This window comes from Sciurus carolinensis, chromosome 17 (assembly GCF_902686445.1).
Source record: "Sciurus carolinensis chromosome 17, mSciCar1.2, whole genome shotgun sequence".
NCBI lineage: Eukaryota > Metazoa > Chordata > Mammalia > Rodentia > Sciuridae > Sciurus > Sciurus carolinensis.
The window spans coordinates 4,865,802-4,882,881 of NC_062229.1; the positions used below are offsets into that span (position 1 = coordinate 4,865,802).

At 53.7% G+C, this 17,080-nt stretch overlaps 3 protein-coding genes across 8 annotated transcripts; all 3 read left to right on the forward strand.

Annotated features, from left to right (window-relative positions):
- Positions 1 to 5,600: 5,600 nt before the first annotated feature.
- On the forward strand, positions 5,601 to 7,046 carry Retn (resistin). The gene is made up of 4 exons (XM_047532061.1): positions 5,601 to 5,743; positions 5,881 to 6,007; positions 6,502 to 6,579; positions 6,877 to 7,046. Exons 2-4 carry the CDS (start codon positions 5,890 to 5,892, stop codon positions 7,011 to 7,013), a joined length of 333 nt encoding a protein of 110 aa, XP_047388017.1. The 5' UTR covers positions 5,601 to 5,743; positions 5,881 to 5,889; the 3' UTR covers positions 7,014 to 7,046.
- Positions 7,047 to 11,490: 4,444 nt separating this feature from the next.
- Positions 11,491 to 14,015, forward strand: Mcemp1 (mast cell expressed membrane protein 1). 2 transcript variants are annotated; one of them, XM_047532417.1, is made up of 7 exons: positions 11,491 to 11,561; positions 11,850 to 11,939; positions 12,393 to 12,524; positions 12,647 to 12,697; positions 12,780 to 12,926; positions 13,215 to 13,280; positions 13,384 to 14,015. In XM_047532417.1, coding segments are annotated over exons 1-7 (543 nt in total). In that variant the 5' UTR covers positions 11,491 to 11,506; the 3' UTR covers positions 13,386 to 14,015. The 2 variants fall into 2 exon arrangements, with proteins under 2 accessions (XP_047388373.1, XP_047388374.1); XM_047532418.1 differs by lacking the exon at positions 12,393 to 12,524.
- A 632-nt stretch (positions 14,016 to 14,647) lies between these two features.
- Trappc5 (trafficking protein particle complex subunit 5) lies at positions 14,648 to 16,396 on the forward strand. Of its 5 annotated transcripts, none has more exons than XM_047531815.1 (2): positions 14,648 to 14,709; positions 15,679 to 16,392. In XM_047531815.1, the coding sequence occupies exon 2, from the start codon at positions 15,691 to 15,693 to the stop codon at positions 16,255 to 16,257; it is 567 nt and encodes a 188-aa protein (XP_047387771.1). In that variant the 5' UTR covers positions 14,648 to 14,709; positions 15,679 to 15,690; the 3' UTR covers positions 16,258 to 16,392. The 5 variants fall into 5 exon arrangements, with proteins under 5 accessions (XP_047387771.1, XP_047387773.1, XP_047387772.1 ...); XM_047531817.1 differs by having other exon boundaries at positions 14,649 to 14,698; positions 15,679 to 16,396; XM_047531816.1 differs by having other exon boundaries at positions 14,661 to 14,786; positions 15,679 to 16,396.
- Positions 16,397 to 17,080: the final 684 nt, after the last annotated feature.

Sequence of the window (17,080 nt, forward strand, 5' to 3'; positions counted from 1 at the left end):
CCCTGTCTCTAAGTAAAATATAAAAGAGGCCTGGGGATGTGGCTCAGTGATTAAGCGCCCCTGGGTTCAATTCCCTGCACCATCCTGCCCCCCACCCCGCCTCGTGGTTGGAGAAAGTTCTAGAAAACCCATGAAAGGCAATGTTTATGAAGACCTTACTCTGCGCTGAGCCGCACCCTATATAGCTGGCATAGACACATGTAAAATACCCGAGGCTCACCAGGGCCCGTGAGGCCATCACTACCAATGCTCCCGTGTTACCGAGGTGCTTAGCTGCCTACGAAGATCACTAGGAGCTGGGACTTGATCTGGGGAAAGGGGCTGCAGCGTCCCTTATGCATAACCACTTCTCTGTGGTTATTGGGAAGCCCTCGGCGGCGTTGGGAAGGAAACCAAGGACGGAGGGGGCTGGAAGGAGACAGGTCGTCCTGAGTGCCCTCAGGGAGGGGCCCTTGGTGTGGTGGGAGAGAGCTCTGGTTTAAAGCTGGGCTGTAGCATGAGACAGGTCAGGATCTGAAATCCAGCTGGCTGGGCCACCTTTGCCACCTGGCTCCACCTCGCCAGTGTTAGTGGTCTCGGTACTGTTGCACACGGCTCTTGCAATCACCGGGAGGGGTATGTACAGTCCCGGATGCACGGTGGAGGCTGAGCTGGGAACACGGTGGCTCAACTTCATTCGGGGGAAACTGCGGCCAGGCGGCCCCTGCCTGCCACCCTTCCCTCCCGGCCACAGTTCCTCATCTGGGGTGGGCAGGCTGCTCCACACCCCACCTTCCACTCCTGCGGGGAGAAGAAATGCAAGGGAACTTTCCTATTGTAGACTCCGGATGGTCTGTTTTTGTTTTCAAATAAGGATACTTTCTTTCTGTGACTTCTTTAAGGGGAAGAGGAGTTGTGAAGATGCAGTCAGAGGATGCAAAGTGGCAGACGCATCGGACCCCCAGCTAGAGGTCTGACGCACACCACCAGGGCTGTAGGTAATACTATCAGGCAGGATGTTTTAAAAAATGCTTTTCTTAGCTGTAGGTGGACACAATACCTTTATTTTATTTTTACGTGGTGCTCAGGGTCGAGCCCAGGGCCTCACACATGCCTGGTGAGCGCTCTGCCACTGAGCCACAACCACAGCCCCGTAGGCTGGACTTTGGCTAAGAGATTTTGTGTGCTCCTGCTGCACACGTGTACAGAAATGTGTACCTGTGAAGCAATGAGTGTAGTAACTGCTGTAACCATTTCACCATCTACTTTGCAAACCCTCACGCTGTGCACCTTAAATGGACATTTATTTTAGCAGGGCACAGAGGCGCACACCTGTAATCCCAGTGGCTCAGGAGGCTGAAACAGGAGGATCATGAATTCAAAGCCAGCCTCAGCAACTAGGGAGGGCCTAAGCAACTTAGCAAGACCCTATCTCTAAATAAAATATTTAAAAAGGCTGGAGATGTGACTCAGTGGTTAAGCACCCCTGGGTTCAATCTCCAAATGTACATGTATACACATATGTATTATTTTTTTTTGAAGAAAAAGGCTGGGCTGGGGTTGTGTAGCTCAGTGGTGGAGTGTTTGCCTCACACATACGAGGCACTGGCTTTGATCCTCAGTACCACATAAAAATAAATAAATAAAGGTATTGTGTCCACCTACAACTAAAAAGGAAACAAAGAAAAAAGCTATAGGAATATTCTCAAAAGACTTTTTTTTTTTTTTTTAAAGAAAAGCTGCCACCCACATACCTTTTGGTGGCCAAGAAATGATAGTCCTGGTGGCACTCCAACTTGATCCTGGCTTCTCCATGCACTGGCTGTGTGACCCAGGACAGGTTACTTAGACTCTCTGGGTCTCACACTCTCCTTCTGTGGAGCAGAGATAATAATCTACTAACCTGGGTGGTTATGGGGATTCAATAAGGTCATGTGTGTGACTTGCTCAATACAGGGTCACACATTGCACAAAGAGTGGATAGGGTCGTTTTAGAACTTACAGGGGCGGCAGGGGCGGGGTGGGAGCCTGAGGTGAAAGATCTGAAGGATTCTGTAGGATCTCCCTTCCCCCTGGAAGGAACACTGAGAGGCAGGAGCAGGCTTCACAGAGAAAACCTAGGGGTGTTAACACCGGAAATCTCTTGGAAGTTCTTGGTCCATCCTGAGGTTCTCACTGGCCCTAGCCCCAGGCACTGCCTGCCCTGCAGGTCCTGCCACATCACCCCCCAGTCCGAGCCCACGGCTGCCACTCAGACTCGCGTTCTGCACGCTGGACTCTCCCCAGGGCAGAAGCATTTGCACAAATGGCTCCAGGGTGATCCCCAGCGCGGGGCTAAAGAAACTGACGGAGGAGGCTTGTATTTCCCTTCTCTTACAGTGAAGAGGAAGCAAGTGTCAATGATGCTTTTCTGATTTGATAGAGCCTCCTGTCATTGCAATCTTGTCACCAGGGTGACAAGTTATCACCTAGTAAGGCGACCAATCAGAAGCCGGGACTTCCTCTGGAAGATGACAACAGTTTCTAGGCTTCCCAACGCTACAAGTCCTCTTTGTTCAAAGAGGACATCAAGGACAGATGTCTATTAACAGCAAAGAGAGCAAGTTGGTGGCCGTTATGAATATTTATTAAACCAGTTGTATGAGATAAAAAAAAAAAAGTCCTATGTGGCTTCAGGGGACACAGAAGCCATTTCTTCTGGGTCTTTCAGAAAGTTCTTTGTTTTCCCAACTAACTGTGAGCATTGGTGGCGATGGTTACAGGGCTGTATGAAGGATTTTACTCTCTATAAAGGATACCTTAATAAACCCCATTTAAATAAACTCTACTTGGGAGAAACAAAACATTCGTGCAATGTGCTGGAATATACTCTTGTCAAAATGCATCACATGGGACACTTCGGAGAGTGCATTTTATTGTATATAAATTGTATTTAAATAAAATTGATTTTTAAAAATGTGTGGTTGTGCTGTTACTTGTGGAATTTCATTGGGTAGCATCAGATGCAAAATTGAGGCCATTTTCACTGGTAGACCTCATTTTCACTGGTAGAAATTGGAAGGATGAAAGGGTTTTATTTTTTAAGACTTTTCTTGTTGCTGACCCATGGATTTTCAAACTGAGTCCCTAGGGAACCCTAGGGGTTCCTTATACCACCTTCCTTTCTCTTCCACCTGCTCATTTCTTCTGTGACCTTCAAGAACTCTTATCTGAAAAGTTCTGTGGCTAAAGGGTTTGAAAATAAGAACTCTAAAAAAAAAAAAAAAAAAAAAAATACCCCCCCCCCTTTTGTGGCACTGAGAATGGAAAGCAGGGCCTCTGGGGCATGCTGGGCAAACACTCTACCCCGAATTGCACCCCCAAGTCCCAAAATGATTTTTGTCTCCTTGCAAACTCTAGTATGCCCAGGCTGTGTCTGGGTGTCTTCAGAGAGAAGGAATGAGCTGGGACTTGGGTAGGGGAAAGATCTGACAAGAAAGTGGGCCGCAAAGTCCCTGCAGGGACCAGAGCAGAGGGACGAACTATGGAATTTGTTTCTTCCAACCAGGCTCCCGCCTTCCTGCCTCATTAGATTGGTATCAGTTCCTCAAAACGGGTACACTCTGACCCACTTGGGGCTTGGGACACAACGTTCCCTCCACCCACAATGCCCTCCCTGGCTTGTTTCCTAGTTAACTCTTCCTCCTTCCCCTCCCGCTCCCCTCGGCCATCTCCCACTCCACTAAAACCTTCCTGGATTTGTCCACGAGGGGATTTGTCCACAGATTATTATATTGCAAGTTCTTATGGAACTAGGTTCTTCTCCTGCACAGGAACGGCACCTGAGTCTGCTTGAGTATCCTATTGGTGTCTGTCTTCTCCCAACACACAAGGGCAAGTTCCACGGCAGCAGGAGCAGCGTCTAACTGCACTCTATTGCATGCACAATACTTGGCACAGCACCTGGCACATAGTAGATGCACAATAAATATCACCCCCACTTTGGACCTGCAGATACTGTTGAATTTACACAGGGATCTCATACATTCATGTTACTTTTATGGAAACATAACATGTATGGAGAAAATTATGCAAATGTCAGTGTACAGCTCAAATCTTGCATTAACTTCCCAGAAAGCTTCCTTGTGTACCCATATCATTACTATCTTGGATTCTCCAGGCAACTTCCATTGTCATTTCCAACAGCATAGATGAGTTTTGTTCCTTTCCTATCTTTCTGTGTGAGTGGATTTGTATGGCATGTCCTCTTTTATGTCTGGCTTCTGTGCTAACATGATAGCATGAGAATCACCCAGATTCCTGCATGAAGTTGCAGCAGATAGCCTGATCTCTCTTTCACACCCATTGCTAGAGAACAGGGGTGGGATTTTTTTTTTTTTTCTGTTAAGGGCCATAGTATCTGTCACAACTACTCAACTCTCTCATTGACATGTGAAAGCAGCCATAAATGTTTTTTAAAAAGTGGGGGATGGGTGTATCCCTGTGGTAAAATACTTACCTAGTCTGTGCAAGGCCCTGAGTTCCATTCCCAGCACCCCCAAAAGAATAATTAATTAAAAGTAGGCATCTGTGTTCTAAGAAAATTTCATTTATGGACACTGGAGTTTGAATTTCATATAATTTTAAGTATTGCTAAAGGTTAAAAATTTTTTTCAATAGTTTAAAAATGCAAGAATGGGTAGTTCCTCAGAAAGTTAAGCATAGCCAGGTTCGGTGACACATGCCTATAATCCCAGTGGCTGGGGAGGCTGAGGCAGGAGGATCATAAGTTCAAAGCCAGCCTCAGCAACTTAGTGAGGCCCTAAGCAACTTAGGGAGATGCTCTCTCAAAATAGAACATAAACAATGGGCTGGGGAATGTGGCTCAGTGGTTGAAGGCCCCTGGGTTCATTCTCTGGTACCAAAAACAAAAAAGTTAAGCAGAGAATTGCCATGTGATCAGGCAGCATCTCTTCTGGGTCATGCTAAGTTAAATGAGCCAGAAATAAAAGGATGCATATTGTATGATTCCCTGTATATGAGGTCCCCGGAGTGGACGAAGTGGCAGAGTAGAAAGGTGGGTGCCGGGGAGCGGCAGGGTGTTGAACAGGGGCCGAGTTTGTGCTCTGGAGAAAGTTCTGGAGATGGAGGTGCTTAAGGCCACTGAACTGTATGCTACGCTGAAAAATGACTGACTTGATGCTCCCTGGATTTTATCACCAGGAAAATCTATTGTGCTGTAAACTTAAAAAGTAACAAAAATGTAACAACTGCTCTTAGGGAGGGGATGGTTCAAAGGAAACGACCGGGACCTGGCCTGCCCGCCAGTTTTACCAGCTTGCCTGGGATGGCTCCACTGAAGGGCTCAGCACACTGTCTGAGTCTCCATGCTCTTGCGGACAGGCGCCGGGCATGAACAGGGCTCACGAGGCCCACGCAGGGACACTACCTTCAACAGGTTTGCATCCCCCATTCCTGCACGCAGCTCCGGCTTCTCTCCCCATCCCTTGGACCTGGGCCATTGCAATGATCACCCACACTCCTCCTGACCAGTCCCCAGTGTGGGGAGGAGGGCTGCAGAATGGGAGGCTGTGGCAGGGAGGAGGCAGAGTGACCCTCTGGGGCCTCCAGAGTCCACTCCAGGGACTTCCTCTTGGCCCGGATGTGGGCAGGGAGAGCCAGGGACCAAGGGACTTAGCAGTCAAGACAGGAAGCCTCACACCCAGACACCTCAGGAGGACTGTGTGGCAGAGATTCGGATCGTTTCCAACTGAGTCCGCCAAGGGTAAGTGAGAGCTCTCCCCGTCATGTCCAGGGGCCCAGCACAAATCTGGCCCCCCAGGGACTCAGGGATCCAGCCCCAGGTTTCAATCACCACGGAAAGGAGCTGACCCAGAGGTGGTCTCTGGTTCCCTCTTATAGCACCGCAGGATGAGGACTCTCTGCCTCCTTCTCCTCCCTGCCCTGGGGTTGCTGGTGTCCAGCAATTCACTGTGTTCCGTGGACAAAGCCATCAATGAAAAGATCCAGGAGGACACCAGCTCCCTAAGTGAGCCCCCCACATCCACCCTAGGGACCTTTCTGATCCTGAACAGACCATGACCTCAGCGCCTCCCATTGCTAACCGAACCTCACCTCGACCACTGGCTCAACCCAACCCCACTCCCAGCCTCCTCCAGCCTACCCTGAAACACCTCCAAACCCAACCCCAAAGCAACCCCACCTGCCACCTCAAACTTGGGTGCTTACTCCAGAACACCCAAGGTGAGGCAGAGGATCCTGAAGGTGGTGGCCTCTCCACCAGGACTGGACCACCTGGGCCTTCCCAAGGGAAACGTGTGTGTGCACCCAAATGTTTCTGGGGATGGAAGCCAAGGCCTCCTGCCTGCCAGGCAAGCGCTCTACCACTGAGTGCACTGAGCTGCACCCCTGGCCCATCCCCGGGAAACTTCTGCTCCCCTGCCTGACTCCAAGTCACCAGGAGTCAGCGCCTGAGGATGGGGGAGGGCCCGGTCTCACAGCCGCCCATCCCCCCTTCGGCAGTTTTGGCGGCAATAAAGAACACTCTCCTGGACTGCAGGACTGTCACTTCCAGAGGCGACCTGGCTACCTGCCCTGCAGGTGAGTGCACAAGCCATTGTTCAGGCTCCTTCTGCCCCAAGACCCCTGGGAAGATCCCCTCCTGCCGTGTCCTGAGTTTTTACTTCCTTAGTGCCCCAGCCCCTCACCCAGCCTTATCCCTCCACCCCGGCTCGGGCACCTCATTTCCTAAGGACACTGGGGTCCAGGCCCCCAGCCCTCTCCCGCCATGCATCCTGCACCCTCTCCCTGGTCGGAGCTGCGGCCACCTCGACCCCACCCCACCCCCACCTCCCAGCCTCCCGCCTCTGAGTCCCAGCTTCCTGGCCCCGCCCCCAGGCTTCGCTGTCACCGGCTGCACGTGTGGCTCAGCCTGTGGCTCCTGGGACGTGCGCGCCGAGACCACGTGTCACTGCCAGTGCGCCGGCATGGACTGGACCGGAGCGCGCTGCTGCCGCCTGCAGGCCGCCGCCTGAGCACGTGCGCGAGGCGCGCGGGGCGGGGCGGGGCGGGGCGGGGCGGGGCGGGGCCACGGTGGAGCGCGGGGGGAAATAAACCCAAAGAGATGGTGACCCAGCAGATCTGGTCCCGCGCGGTTTCTTTAGGTGGGCGGGTGGCGGGGGTGGGGAGGGGCAGAGCAAGGGCTGAGCTGGCGCCCCCAGCGGGAATGACTTGCTGGACCGAGGATGGGGCCCGTCACTTTCCTCTGCCCTGTCCCTCTTCTTGCGTGGAGTTTCCCACCTCTTCCACGAGAGCGGGACCCGGACTTCCTCCACTAACACCCCCAGCTGAGGGCTCAGGGCTCCCTTCAAGAACCAGGACAGCCTCACCTTTGAGGCCGCCTTGACGGTCCCCTGGCTCCTGCCTCATAGGAAATTGCTGGTTTGTCCTCCCCACCGTCCCTGTGAGACTTCAAGCAGGATCTGGGTCAGTCTTGTGGGCAGGACACTCTGGGCCCTGAGCTCCCAGCAATCCCAGGCTCCGGTATTTCATTATAGTGATGCTTGCTAAGCGGACTAACACACATGGTCACTACAGGCATGTGTGTCCCCACAGATACACAGGGATACAGAAAGGCACCCCTGAACCCACGTGAAGAATGACAGACACACTCATGTTGGGGGACACAGATTAAGGATCACAAATATATATGCCCTGAACGGATTCTTGGTTTTCCTGCATCAGGGCCCTACCCCAACCTGAGTGAGTACCCAGTGCCCTAGAGCATCCTCTGCCACAGCTCCCAGGGCACAGAGGACAAATCCAGGTGACTCAGGGTCCAGGTCCCCAGGAACCCTAACCCAGGAATCCTAACCCAGGAGATGCAGCCACAGTTCAGAATTCCTAGCACCCAATCTTGAGAGACCCAAGACTCTAATGTCACCCTGGAGGATAGGGGATAAAATGGGGTCCTGGTTTTCAGGGTGTATCAAACTGTCCCCAACTGCCTCCCGCCCCGAATGGTGGCCCAGCCCCTCGTCTGATCCTGGTGGCCATGAACAGAGATCATTCTACTCCTCGTGGCTTTGCAACCCACCCAGGACTCCAACTGGGGAACTCCCTTCCCAGGTCCTTCCTCCTGACTACACTGTGGCCTCAGGACTGAGTGGGACTGTGAGTCAGAGGTGTGGCCAGGACTAGAGAGGGTGGGTGTAGGCTTTGTATGTCCCTCCTCTTCATGATGCATGTGTGTTGGGGAGCTCCCTGGTGTGAAGCCACTTTGTCTCTAAACCCCACCCAACTGTCATCCTGTATCTGGACCCCAATCAAACCCCTCAATTCCAACACAGCCATCTGCCTGTCCCAGCAATGCAGACCTGGATACCATATCTGCCTATGTGACCTTGGACAGGCAAGCCCCCTTCTTGAGTCTCTCTCTCCTCAAAAGTCAACGCCTGGGCTGAGGCTGGGGCTCAGTTGTAGAGCACTCGCCTAGCATGTGTGAGACACTGGGTTCGATTCTCTGCACTGCATATAAAAATGAATAAAAATAAATGTCCATCAACACCTAAAAAAATATTTTAAAGAAAGCTAATGCCCTAGCTCCCTGTAGTGGCTAAGATCCTTGTGGACACAAGGACCACAGACCCCATGTCAAGCTAGCATGAGAAAAAAAAAAAAAAAAGAAGATTTTTGGTATGTGCAACTAAGAAGCCCAGTATTAGAACAGCAGATTCAGAAATGGCTAGATCTAGGGTCTCACATGATCTCTACAGGACCAGATTTCTCCTCAGCTCGACTTTTCTCAGTGCTGGCTTCTTTCTCAAGCAGAGTCTCCCCTGTCACGACACCAGGCTTACATTCTCCCAGTCTGGCAGCCTCAGTGGAGGGGAAAAAAAAAGAGAGAACACCTTTTCTCCTTGTTAACCCAACAGAAGTCCCAGACCAGAGTTTCATTGGTCAGGTCTGGTTCATAGGACTGTGCCTGTGGCAAAGCTTAGTCTCTGATTGGTTGAGCCTGGGTCATGAGCTCGCCTTCAGCCAATCCCAGTTTTCTCACTGACAGGACTGAGGGCACATTTCTATCTTAAGAGAAAGTTGAGATTGTTACCCTCTGAAAAGTGGGTGTTGGTCAGGTAACCCCATGAATGTTTCCTGCATGACATGGTTGCTTGTGGGCCTCCCGTTCATCGACTTTTTCTCAAAGGAAGTGCAGGGGGCTGGAGCCAGGCCTCAGACTCATCGTAGAAATAGGCAAAGCTGCAGCCTCGCTCTCTACACCTGTCCATCAGAGCACAGCCGACTTCCAATTGGTTCACTCCTCTGGGTCTGTTGTGTAACTCAATGGCTGGTTTCTTTCTACAACCAGATAGAGGAGCTGGCATGGAAACGACTATGAAATTGATCTTTCCTGGAGATTTGGCAATATTTTGAAAACAATGTTACCCTCACTAGCTCACGGTGTCCATTCCAAAATGATTTCAAATTTAATCTCAAGTTTTAAGCCAAACATAGCCATACACTTTCCTGCACGTGGTCAGAAAGTCTTATATTTCTCATTTTTTTTTCTTCCCAAAGAGAGTAAACTATAGTTCGCTCCATTTGCATTGTCCAAGAGCAGGCATCTAACCTTGAAATGTGGCCAGTTTGAAATTGAAATGGATCTTACATGCAAATACACATTTGATTTCTAAGACAAGAAAGAAAGGAAAGAAGAAATGAAGGAAGGAGAAAATAATATAAGCTATCTTTTAATAATTTTTTTTTTTGTCTTGTTGTTATTGAGATGGGATCTGGCTATGTTGCTAGGCTGACCTTGAACTCCTGGGCTCAAACAATCCTCCTGCCTCAGTCCTGAGTAGCTAGGACTATAGGTGCACACTATGCTCAACTTCATTAATAGTTTTAAAATATCACCCACATGCTGGAACAGTAGTAGTTTGGTTGTATTATGCTAAATAAAAATGATATTGGAAGTTAACTTAGGGCTGAGGGTGTAGCTCAGTGGTAAAGTGGTTCAGCATGTGGGAAGTCCTGGGTTTGAAGCCAGGCACCCCTGCACACACAAATAGACATGACGAGGCTGGGTGTATCTCATTGGCACAGCCCTTGGTGAGCATGTGTAAGACCCTAGTTCCATTACCAGCACTGCAAAAAAAATTTTTTTTTTAAATTTAACTTATCACTTTACCTTTTTTTAAAATGCAGCTGCTAAAAAGTTTTAAAATTAAATGTGTGGGGTTGGGGGTGTAGCCCAGTGGCCGAGCACTTGCTTGATCTGTGCAAGGCCCGGGTTCCATCTCCAGCACCGCCACAGTCCTAATAATCCTTCACTAAACACGTGGCTCACACTTGTCTATCGGAGACGCATCTCTAGACTTAAGCAAAAGTCTTCAAATACCTTGTGCCTTTTGTAGCCCTCACTTTCGAGGTCAGATAAAAACAAAGAGGACGTTCAGATGCCTCCTAGGCAGTGCGGGTGTGTGAGCCAGCGAAGGCACCTCGTGTGTCTCTGGTGGCACGAAGGACGGCTGCAGCTGAGCCCGGGACGTGTCTGCAGGAGCCGACCAGTGACTGCGCCCTGTGTACCTGGAGGTGAGTGCAGCCAGTCGCACGCCGGTAATCCCAGCAACTCGGGAGGCTGAGGCGGGAGGATCGCAGACTTGAAGGCAGCCTCAGCAAACTAGTGAGACCCTGTCTCAAAAAATAAAAAGGGCTGGAGATGTAGCTCAGGGGTGAAGTGTCCCTGGGTTCAATCCCCAGTGTAAAAAGAAAATGGAGGCATGTGTGCATATTTGTTCTGTGTGGTTGGTAGGGGAGCCGAAAATGAGCTGGGGGTGCGGCTGGGGCCGGGGGTGCAGCTCCGTGGTACAGCAGTTGCTGAGTGTGCATGAGGCTCTGGGTTGATCCCCTGTCCTGAAAAAAACAAAAACAAGAAAGGAAGACAAAAGACAAAGACCCCGCTGGAGTCTCCAGGGGGAGGGGAACTGTCCCTCCAGGATTCTGCCCGCAAAGGGGGAGGGGTGTGCTCTGACCTCAGGGCCAGCTGTGGTCCCAGCGGCTGCACTCACGACCTTCCTTTCCTTCCTTTCCTCCACGGGGCCTTGGAGAAGCAGAACTTTCGGGGTGGGGTAGGGCTGAGCAGTGGGACGGAGACTGGGGGAGGAAGGTGTGAAGGGACCCAGGAATCCCACCTCCAAGCACAATGACCTTTGCCCTAGAAGATGAGGCACCACAGGAGACCCAGGAGGTGGGAGGAGGAAGTCCATCCCGGAAGGCTCCCCATCATGCCTGTAGCATTCCTATTCTGTCTCTGGGTCTAAGGGCTCCTGAGTCCCTGACCCTCTTGGTCTGAGGGGCGAGGACCAGCCAAGATGAGAGGGTCACGGACGCATGAGAACGCGGCAAACCCTTTCTTCCTCTTTTGCCCCCAGGTTTCCTAATCTGCCCATCACTTTCCGGTGGGTGTGGATGTGTGGACACACCAGCAGGCCAGAGACCATGAAATCCACATAACCAGCACATCAAGATGCAGACAGCAGCCTTCCAAGGCAAGAAAGGGGGAAACGCAGACAGTGACAAAGGTCAGGAACCGGGCGTGGGCAGGGGTTGGTCAAGGGGGGTGGAGAGAGGACAGAGAAGGGGCCCAGGTGGGGGCCGGAGGGGTCCTCCTCCTCCAGGATGCATGCATAGGTCATGTCCACCTGCTCTGCTGAACCGCGAAGCAGATTTTAATTTCTCACTCCTTATTTTTTGCCCCTGAAAATCTGCTGTGTTCAGGGGCTTCGTGCGCGCACCAGGATCCCCAGTCCCCTCCCTGACTCCGGGTTCTCTGCAGGTCTCTCTAACCTCTCCCACCAAATCATACACAGATGCCCAAGACCCTGACTATGAGAATATCACCTTGACCTTCAGAAATCGGGACCAGCCAAGGGGTAGTCACCCGGCGCCTGTCAATCAAGGTGAGCCAGGCCTGCCCGCCCGGCCTCCAACCTCAGGAAGGGGCAAGCGGGAGGGCACTCCAGGGACAAGGGGCTGCTTGTGGAGGTTGCGGTGAAGGGTGTGGAGTGTGGTGGCATCAAGGCTGAGACCGTGGCAGTGCGGGTGGCTTTGTAGGTGGTAATGGTGATGGGAACGTCCAAAATGTGGGTGGTGGCCAAGGTGAGGGTGAGTGTTGGAGGCCGTGGGCATCGATGTTGGCGGGTGTTGATGACACTGGGTAAGGTTTGTAGGGGGATCTGTGATGGGCACGTGCTTGAAACCATTGCTGGGGGTGCGGGTGAGGGGATGTTGGGGCAGCACTGTTGACGGTCACAGCTGCCAATGGTGTCAGAGCGAGCTGTCCTTGGTGTTAGGTCTGGCTGGTGGTGGTGGGCCCTGGAGGTCACCTGGCCGCCTCTCTGTCTCTGTCCCAGCCCAGCCCAGGCCATCCTCAGACCCCGTGCAGGTCCCCACTTGGGTGCACAGAGCCATCATGAGCCTGTACATCCTTCTCGCCCTGACCTTTCTGTTCCTTATCACTCTTTCCATCTTGATCCTGTTGAAAAGTGAGTGTCTGCTGCGGGAGGGTGTCTGGGAACCTGGGGTCCCCCCCATCCCTTTCCCTCACCCCTCTCCCAGGAGGGCCGACCCAGGCAGCGCCAGGTTTCCCCTGCCCTCTCCTGAACAGATTCCGAGATGTCTAAGGAGCTGCTGAGCTTGAAAAGGGAGCTTTGGAATGGTGAGTACAGGGCCCCAGGGAGACCCAGGGGGTCATGTGGGGCTTGGGCGGTCACTCAGACAACCCGGATTCATGCCCTTAGCTTCCAACGCGGCTCAGGAGTGCCAGGAGGAGCAGAAGAAGGGGTGGAGAGTCATCCTGCAGAACTTTGGGGAGGCCATGAAGGCCATCAGAGAGATCAACACCAAGGTCCAAGGTGGAAACGAAAAACTGAAGACGGTGCCAGCAGGTGCCCGAAGTCCTGCCCTTTGTTGGCTGCATTTATTTTAATGCCCAGCACCAGACTGGGTGCTGGGGACTCTGGGGAGCAGGTAGCCTGGCTCCTGTCCTCCCAAAGCCTAGGATTTGGAAGGGGCAATGGATGATGCCTTCTGGATTGCTTGGGGACCAAAGGGCAGGGCTTGGCTGCACTCCAGGCTGGAGGCCTGGCAGGGAGGGGGCCTCCAACGGAGGCGGGGGGCGGGCTTTGTGTAAGGCCCCACCCCAGCCTCAGCTGTCTTTCCTTCCCTCTCACCAGAAGTAAACCAAATCAATAAAAACACACAGAAGATCCTGGAGTTGCTGGGGAGGAACACAAGTACATGTAAGCCAGGGGCCAGGGAGGTGGGTTAGGGGAACCCCGGCCTGGCCCCCGCTTCTCTCCCAGGGGCTGATCTGTTTGCCCTTGGGTCTCTCCCTTCCCCCAGAGGCTACACCTGAATAAATAGGACATTGCAGCCACAGCTTGGAGGACAGGATTGCAGCTGCCAGCAAAGATGGAAAATGCAGTGTCAACCTACCACTTGTCCCCATATACAGAAAATGTAATGTCGTCCTGACTGTTGCAGAGTTGTGTGAGCGAGTGAGTGTGTGTGTGAGGGAGAATAAGCATTTTGGGAAGGGTGGGAGTTTCTGTGCGTCCCACAGGAAAGGTGTTATGGGTAAATGTGAACATGGGGGTCACAGCAAATGTCATGCATGTGCCCATGTCACTCTACATATGGCACATGTATGTGACATGACATGAGTACAGGCATGTCCCAGTCACCAGGCATCCCCAAAATATGCCACTGTGAGTGTGACAGGTGCTGGTGACAGGTGAGGCTCATCTCACAGCGTGAACGTGAGTGCACTGTGCTGCGCTGTGTGTATACCTGTCATGGTGGGGAGGGAATGTGCAGCTGTAAATGTGAATGTCGTGTTGTGTGCCAGCGTGAACAGGCATGTGTCATTCTGAATGTGCTGGGTTTTGCCACCCTGTGTGTGCAGAGCACAGATGTGTGTGTGTCCACTTATTTCTGCATTCGGGTTTTGTGATTCATGAAGGTAAAAGGCAAGGGGAAACAACGTGGCTCTTGGACCTGTTATTAGCATGACTGGGGGACTTGAGAACTGGGGGAGACTCTGGAAGTGCTTGGACTTGGGGGTGGGGCGAGTCACACAGTATGGATATGGTGTGGGGAACCCTGGCCCCAAGGAGTCGGCAAGAATACACACCCTGTGTCAGTCCCTGGGAGTTCCTGAACTTGTCCCCAGGGTGTAACTGAGTGTGCGCCCAAGGGCATACATAAGCCCCCAAGTGCATGCAGCCTGAGATGTACAATATGACTTTAAGTGTACCCCATGGATATATAAGCCCCCCTAAGCGTGTACCCATTCGTGTAATCGTGCCTGTGAATTATTGGTGCCACTGAGCAGCATCTGTAATTATTCACGTCCCTGAACGCACTACCCCTTACCAATACCACTTACGGATGTATTTGAGATAAGAGAACACGTGCTTAAGGGCATGCATGTGCTCCTGTCCTGTTCATGGGCCAACCAAAGCCAGCCGGGTCCCCTCGCCCGGCAAAGCTGAGATCTCAGCCGCCGGCCCGGTGGACACGCGCGCCCTCCAGCGGTCATTCTTGGGAAACGCCGCACGTGCCCCGCCCACACGCCCGGCCCTCCATGCGCCTGCGCACGCAGCGTCTCTTACGACGCCGTAAAGCGGTGTGGCCGAACCGACGGCCTCAGTTCCCGGTGAGATTTCGGTGAGATCCCGCTCGCCTGCCTGCGACCCCTGCCCGCGTCAAGCCTGGACCGCTCCCTGAGCCCTGCCCGCGGGCCTGTGCGTCCAGAGCAGGGGTATCGGCGTCCGTGTTCCCTGGTCTGCCCGCTTTGGCCCACCCCCGGGGGTCGCGAGCAGGGTGGGCCCCTTCCCTCCCTCCCTCCCGGCAGCGCTGCGCATCCCCGCTTCGCAGCCCAGTGCGGGGGCTCGACGCTCCCGTCGCCACCTCGCGCCAGCTCGTCGGTGCGGTCGCGGCTTCCCCAGACCCCTCCAGCCTCTGGCCGGAGCTGTGCATGGCTGGGGCGGGATTCTCCGCTTCCCCTCTGAAGCCCCGTGGCGGCACCTTCACCCCAGGATGGGAGGGCGGGGAGGGCGGGCGCCTCGCGCCCCCTCGCCCCAGTTCCCTCTGCCCCCGACAGCCGTGGCTTCGTGCGCTGCGGCGGGGGGACCCGGCGCCCTCTCCTGGCTGCCGCGAGCTCGGCTCCGACAGCACGCCCCTCCCTCTAGTGTCCCTCCATCCAGCCACCTTTCTAGGGAATTTGGGGTGGGGGATCCCCAGCACCTTCTCTGGGCTCCTCCTACCAGACTAAACAACCCAGGCCCATCCAGGTCACCGCGGAGGCAGACTTCCCTCGACACCTCGGAGCTGCCGAAGGGTGTGGGACTGGAATGGGGGCTTCCTTCATCCTCCTGGCTTGACCCAAGGATTTTGCCTGTCCCCATCCCCCTAGGCCTTTGGTCGTGATACAGCCCTTTCCTCCCTCCCGGTTTATTCTGGCTTTCCTAAAGGGGTGGGCAGGAAAGTTCCTGAAGTCGGTCAGTGTTGCAGCGCACGACGCTGGTGGGGACAGGACGGGGCGGGTGGGTGTGGTCCTCGGGTTTTCCCTCCTGCCCTCCCCGCCAGGGCTCCTTTCGCATCGCCCGTGACACCCGTTTCGTGACTTCCACGCAGGGCCGCGGCGGCATGGAGGCGCGCTTCACGCGCGGGAAGTCTGCGTTGTTGGAGCGCGCACTGGCGCGGCCACGCACCGAAGTCAGCCTGAGCGCCTTCGCGCTGCTCTTTTCCGAACTGGTGCAGCACTGCCAGAGCCGCGTCTTCTCCGTGGCCGAGCTGCAGGCGCGCCTGGCCGCCTTGGGCCGCCAGGTGGGCGCGCGGGTGCTGGACGCACTGGTGGCTCGGGAAAAGGGGGCCCGGCGGGAGACCAAGGTGCTGGGTGCGCTGCTCTTCGTCAAGGGGGCGGTGTGGAAGGCGCTCTTTGGCAAGGAGGCCGACAAGCTGGAGCAGGCCAATGACGACGCTCGTACCTTCTACATCATCGAGCGTGAGCCTCTCATCAACACCTACATCTCGGTGCCCAAGGAGAACAGCACGCTCAACTGCGCCAGCTTCACGGCCGGCATCGTGGAGGCCGTACTCACACACAGCGGCTTCCCTGCCAAGGTCACGGCACATTGGCACAAGGGCACCACGCTCATGATCAAGTTCGAGGAGGCGGTCATTGCCCGAGACCGGGCCCTGGAGGGCCGCTGAGCCCGCTGAGCCCGGGAGATAAAGGATGGAAAGAGCCCCTTTCCCAATTGTGTCTTGTGTCTTGTTTGGGGGCTTCAGAGATGCACTCAACACTGTGACCCACGTCCCTTCCCTAGGCCGTTGAGGGAGGCCGAGGCTCAAGCTTGTTTATAATGGGGGAAGGTGGAGGGTCTAACCTGGCTTGGGCTTTCAGATAAGGCTGGGGAGTTGGGTGAGGCTGGGTGGGGGAAAGATAGGCCAGACAGGAGATGGTGGGAGTGCCTGCACTTGTGGAATCACAGTTGGAGGCTGTCTCCAGGGTGGCGGGGGCAGGGCTGGGTTGAGATCAGGCTAAGATGGAGCCACAGCTGACCAGCTTTATGCCAGGGACCAGGGAGCAGATTCTTATGCTCGGTGGTTCGGTCTAGTGGCTGCTGACAGTCTGTAGGCAGCCAGAGAATGTGCAAAGGAATGGATGTGCCGTGTGCTCTTAAAACAGGGCAAGAGTGCTTGCTCCCTCTCCCCTTAGGTCTTTGCTACTCAAATGTGGTCCAGGGGGGCTGAGGTTGTGGCTCAGTCATGGAGTGCTTGCCTGATATGTGTGGGGCACTGGGTTTGATCCTCAGTACTGCATATAAATAAATAAAATAAAGGTCCATAGACAACTAAAAAATAAATAAATAATGTGGTCCAGGGACCTGCAGCACTAGTATCACCTGGGCTCTTGTTCAAATGCAAAATCTGAACCAGAATCTGCATTGTAGCAGTCTTCTGGGACCCCTGTGTACCTTAGTTTGGGAAGCAATGCTTTAGGGCATCCGAGAAACCTGGAGGGCTCTTAAAA

Bases quoted from the DNA above. Each gene is read 5' to 3' on its own strand.
- Trappc5 (XM_047531815.1), top strand. From the start codon at position 15,691: ATGGAGGCGCGCTTCACGCGCGGGAAGTCTGCGTTGTTGGAGCGCGCA.
- Retn (XM_047532061.1), top strand. From the start codon at position 5,890: ATGAGGACTCTCTGCCTCCTTCTCCTCCCTGCCCTGGGGTTGCTGGTG. The intron at 6,008-6,501 runs GTGAGCCCCCCA...CCCCTTCGGCAG, and splicing joins GGAGGACACCAGCTCCCTAA to TTTTGGCGGCAATAAAGAAC. The intron at 6,580-6,876 runs GTGAGTGCACAA...CCCCGCCCCCAG, and splicing joins CCTGGCTACCTGCCCTGCAG to GCTTCGCTGTCACCGGCTGC.
- Mcemp1 (XM_047532417.1), top strand. From the start codon at position 11,507: ATGCAGACAGCAGCCTTCCAAGGCAAGAAAGGGGGAAACGCAGACAGT. The intron at 12,698-12,779 runs GTGAGTACAGGG...TCATGCCCTTAG, and splicing joins GAAAAGGGAGCTTTGGAATG to CTTCCAACGCGGCTCAGGAG. The intron at 12,927-13,214 runs GTGCCCGAAGTC...CCCTCTCACCAG, and splicing joins ACTGAAGACGGTGCCAGCAG to AAGTAAACCAAATCAATAAA.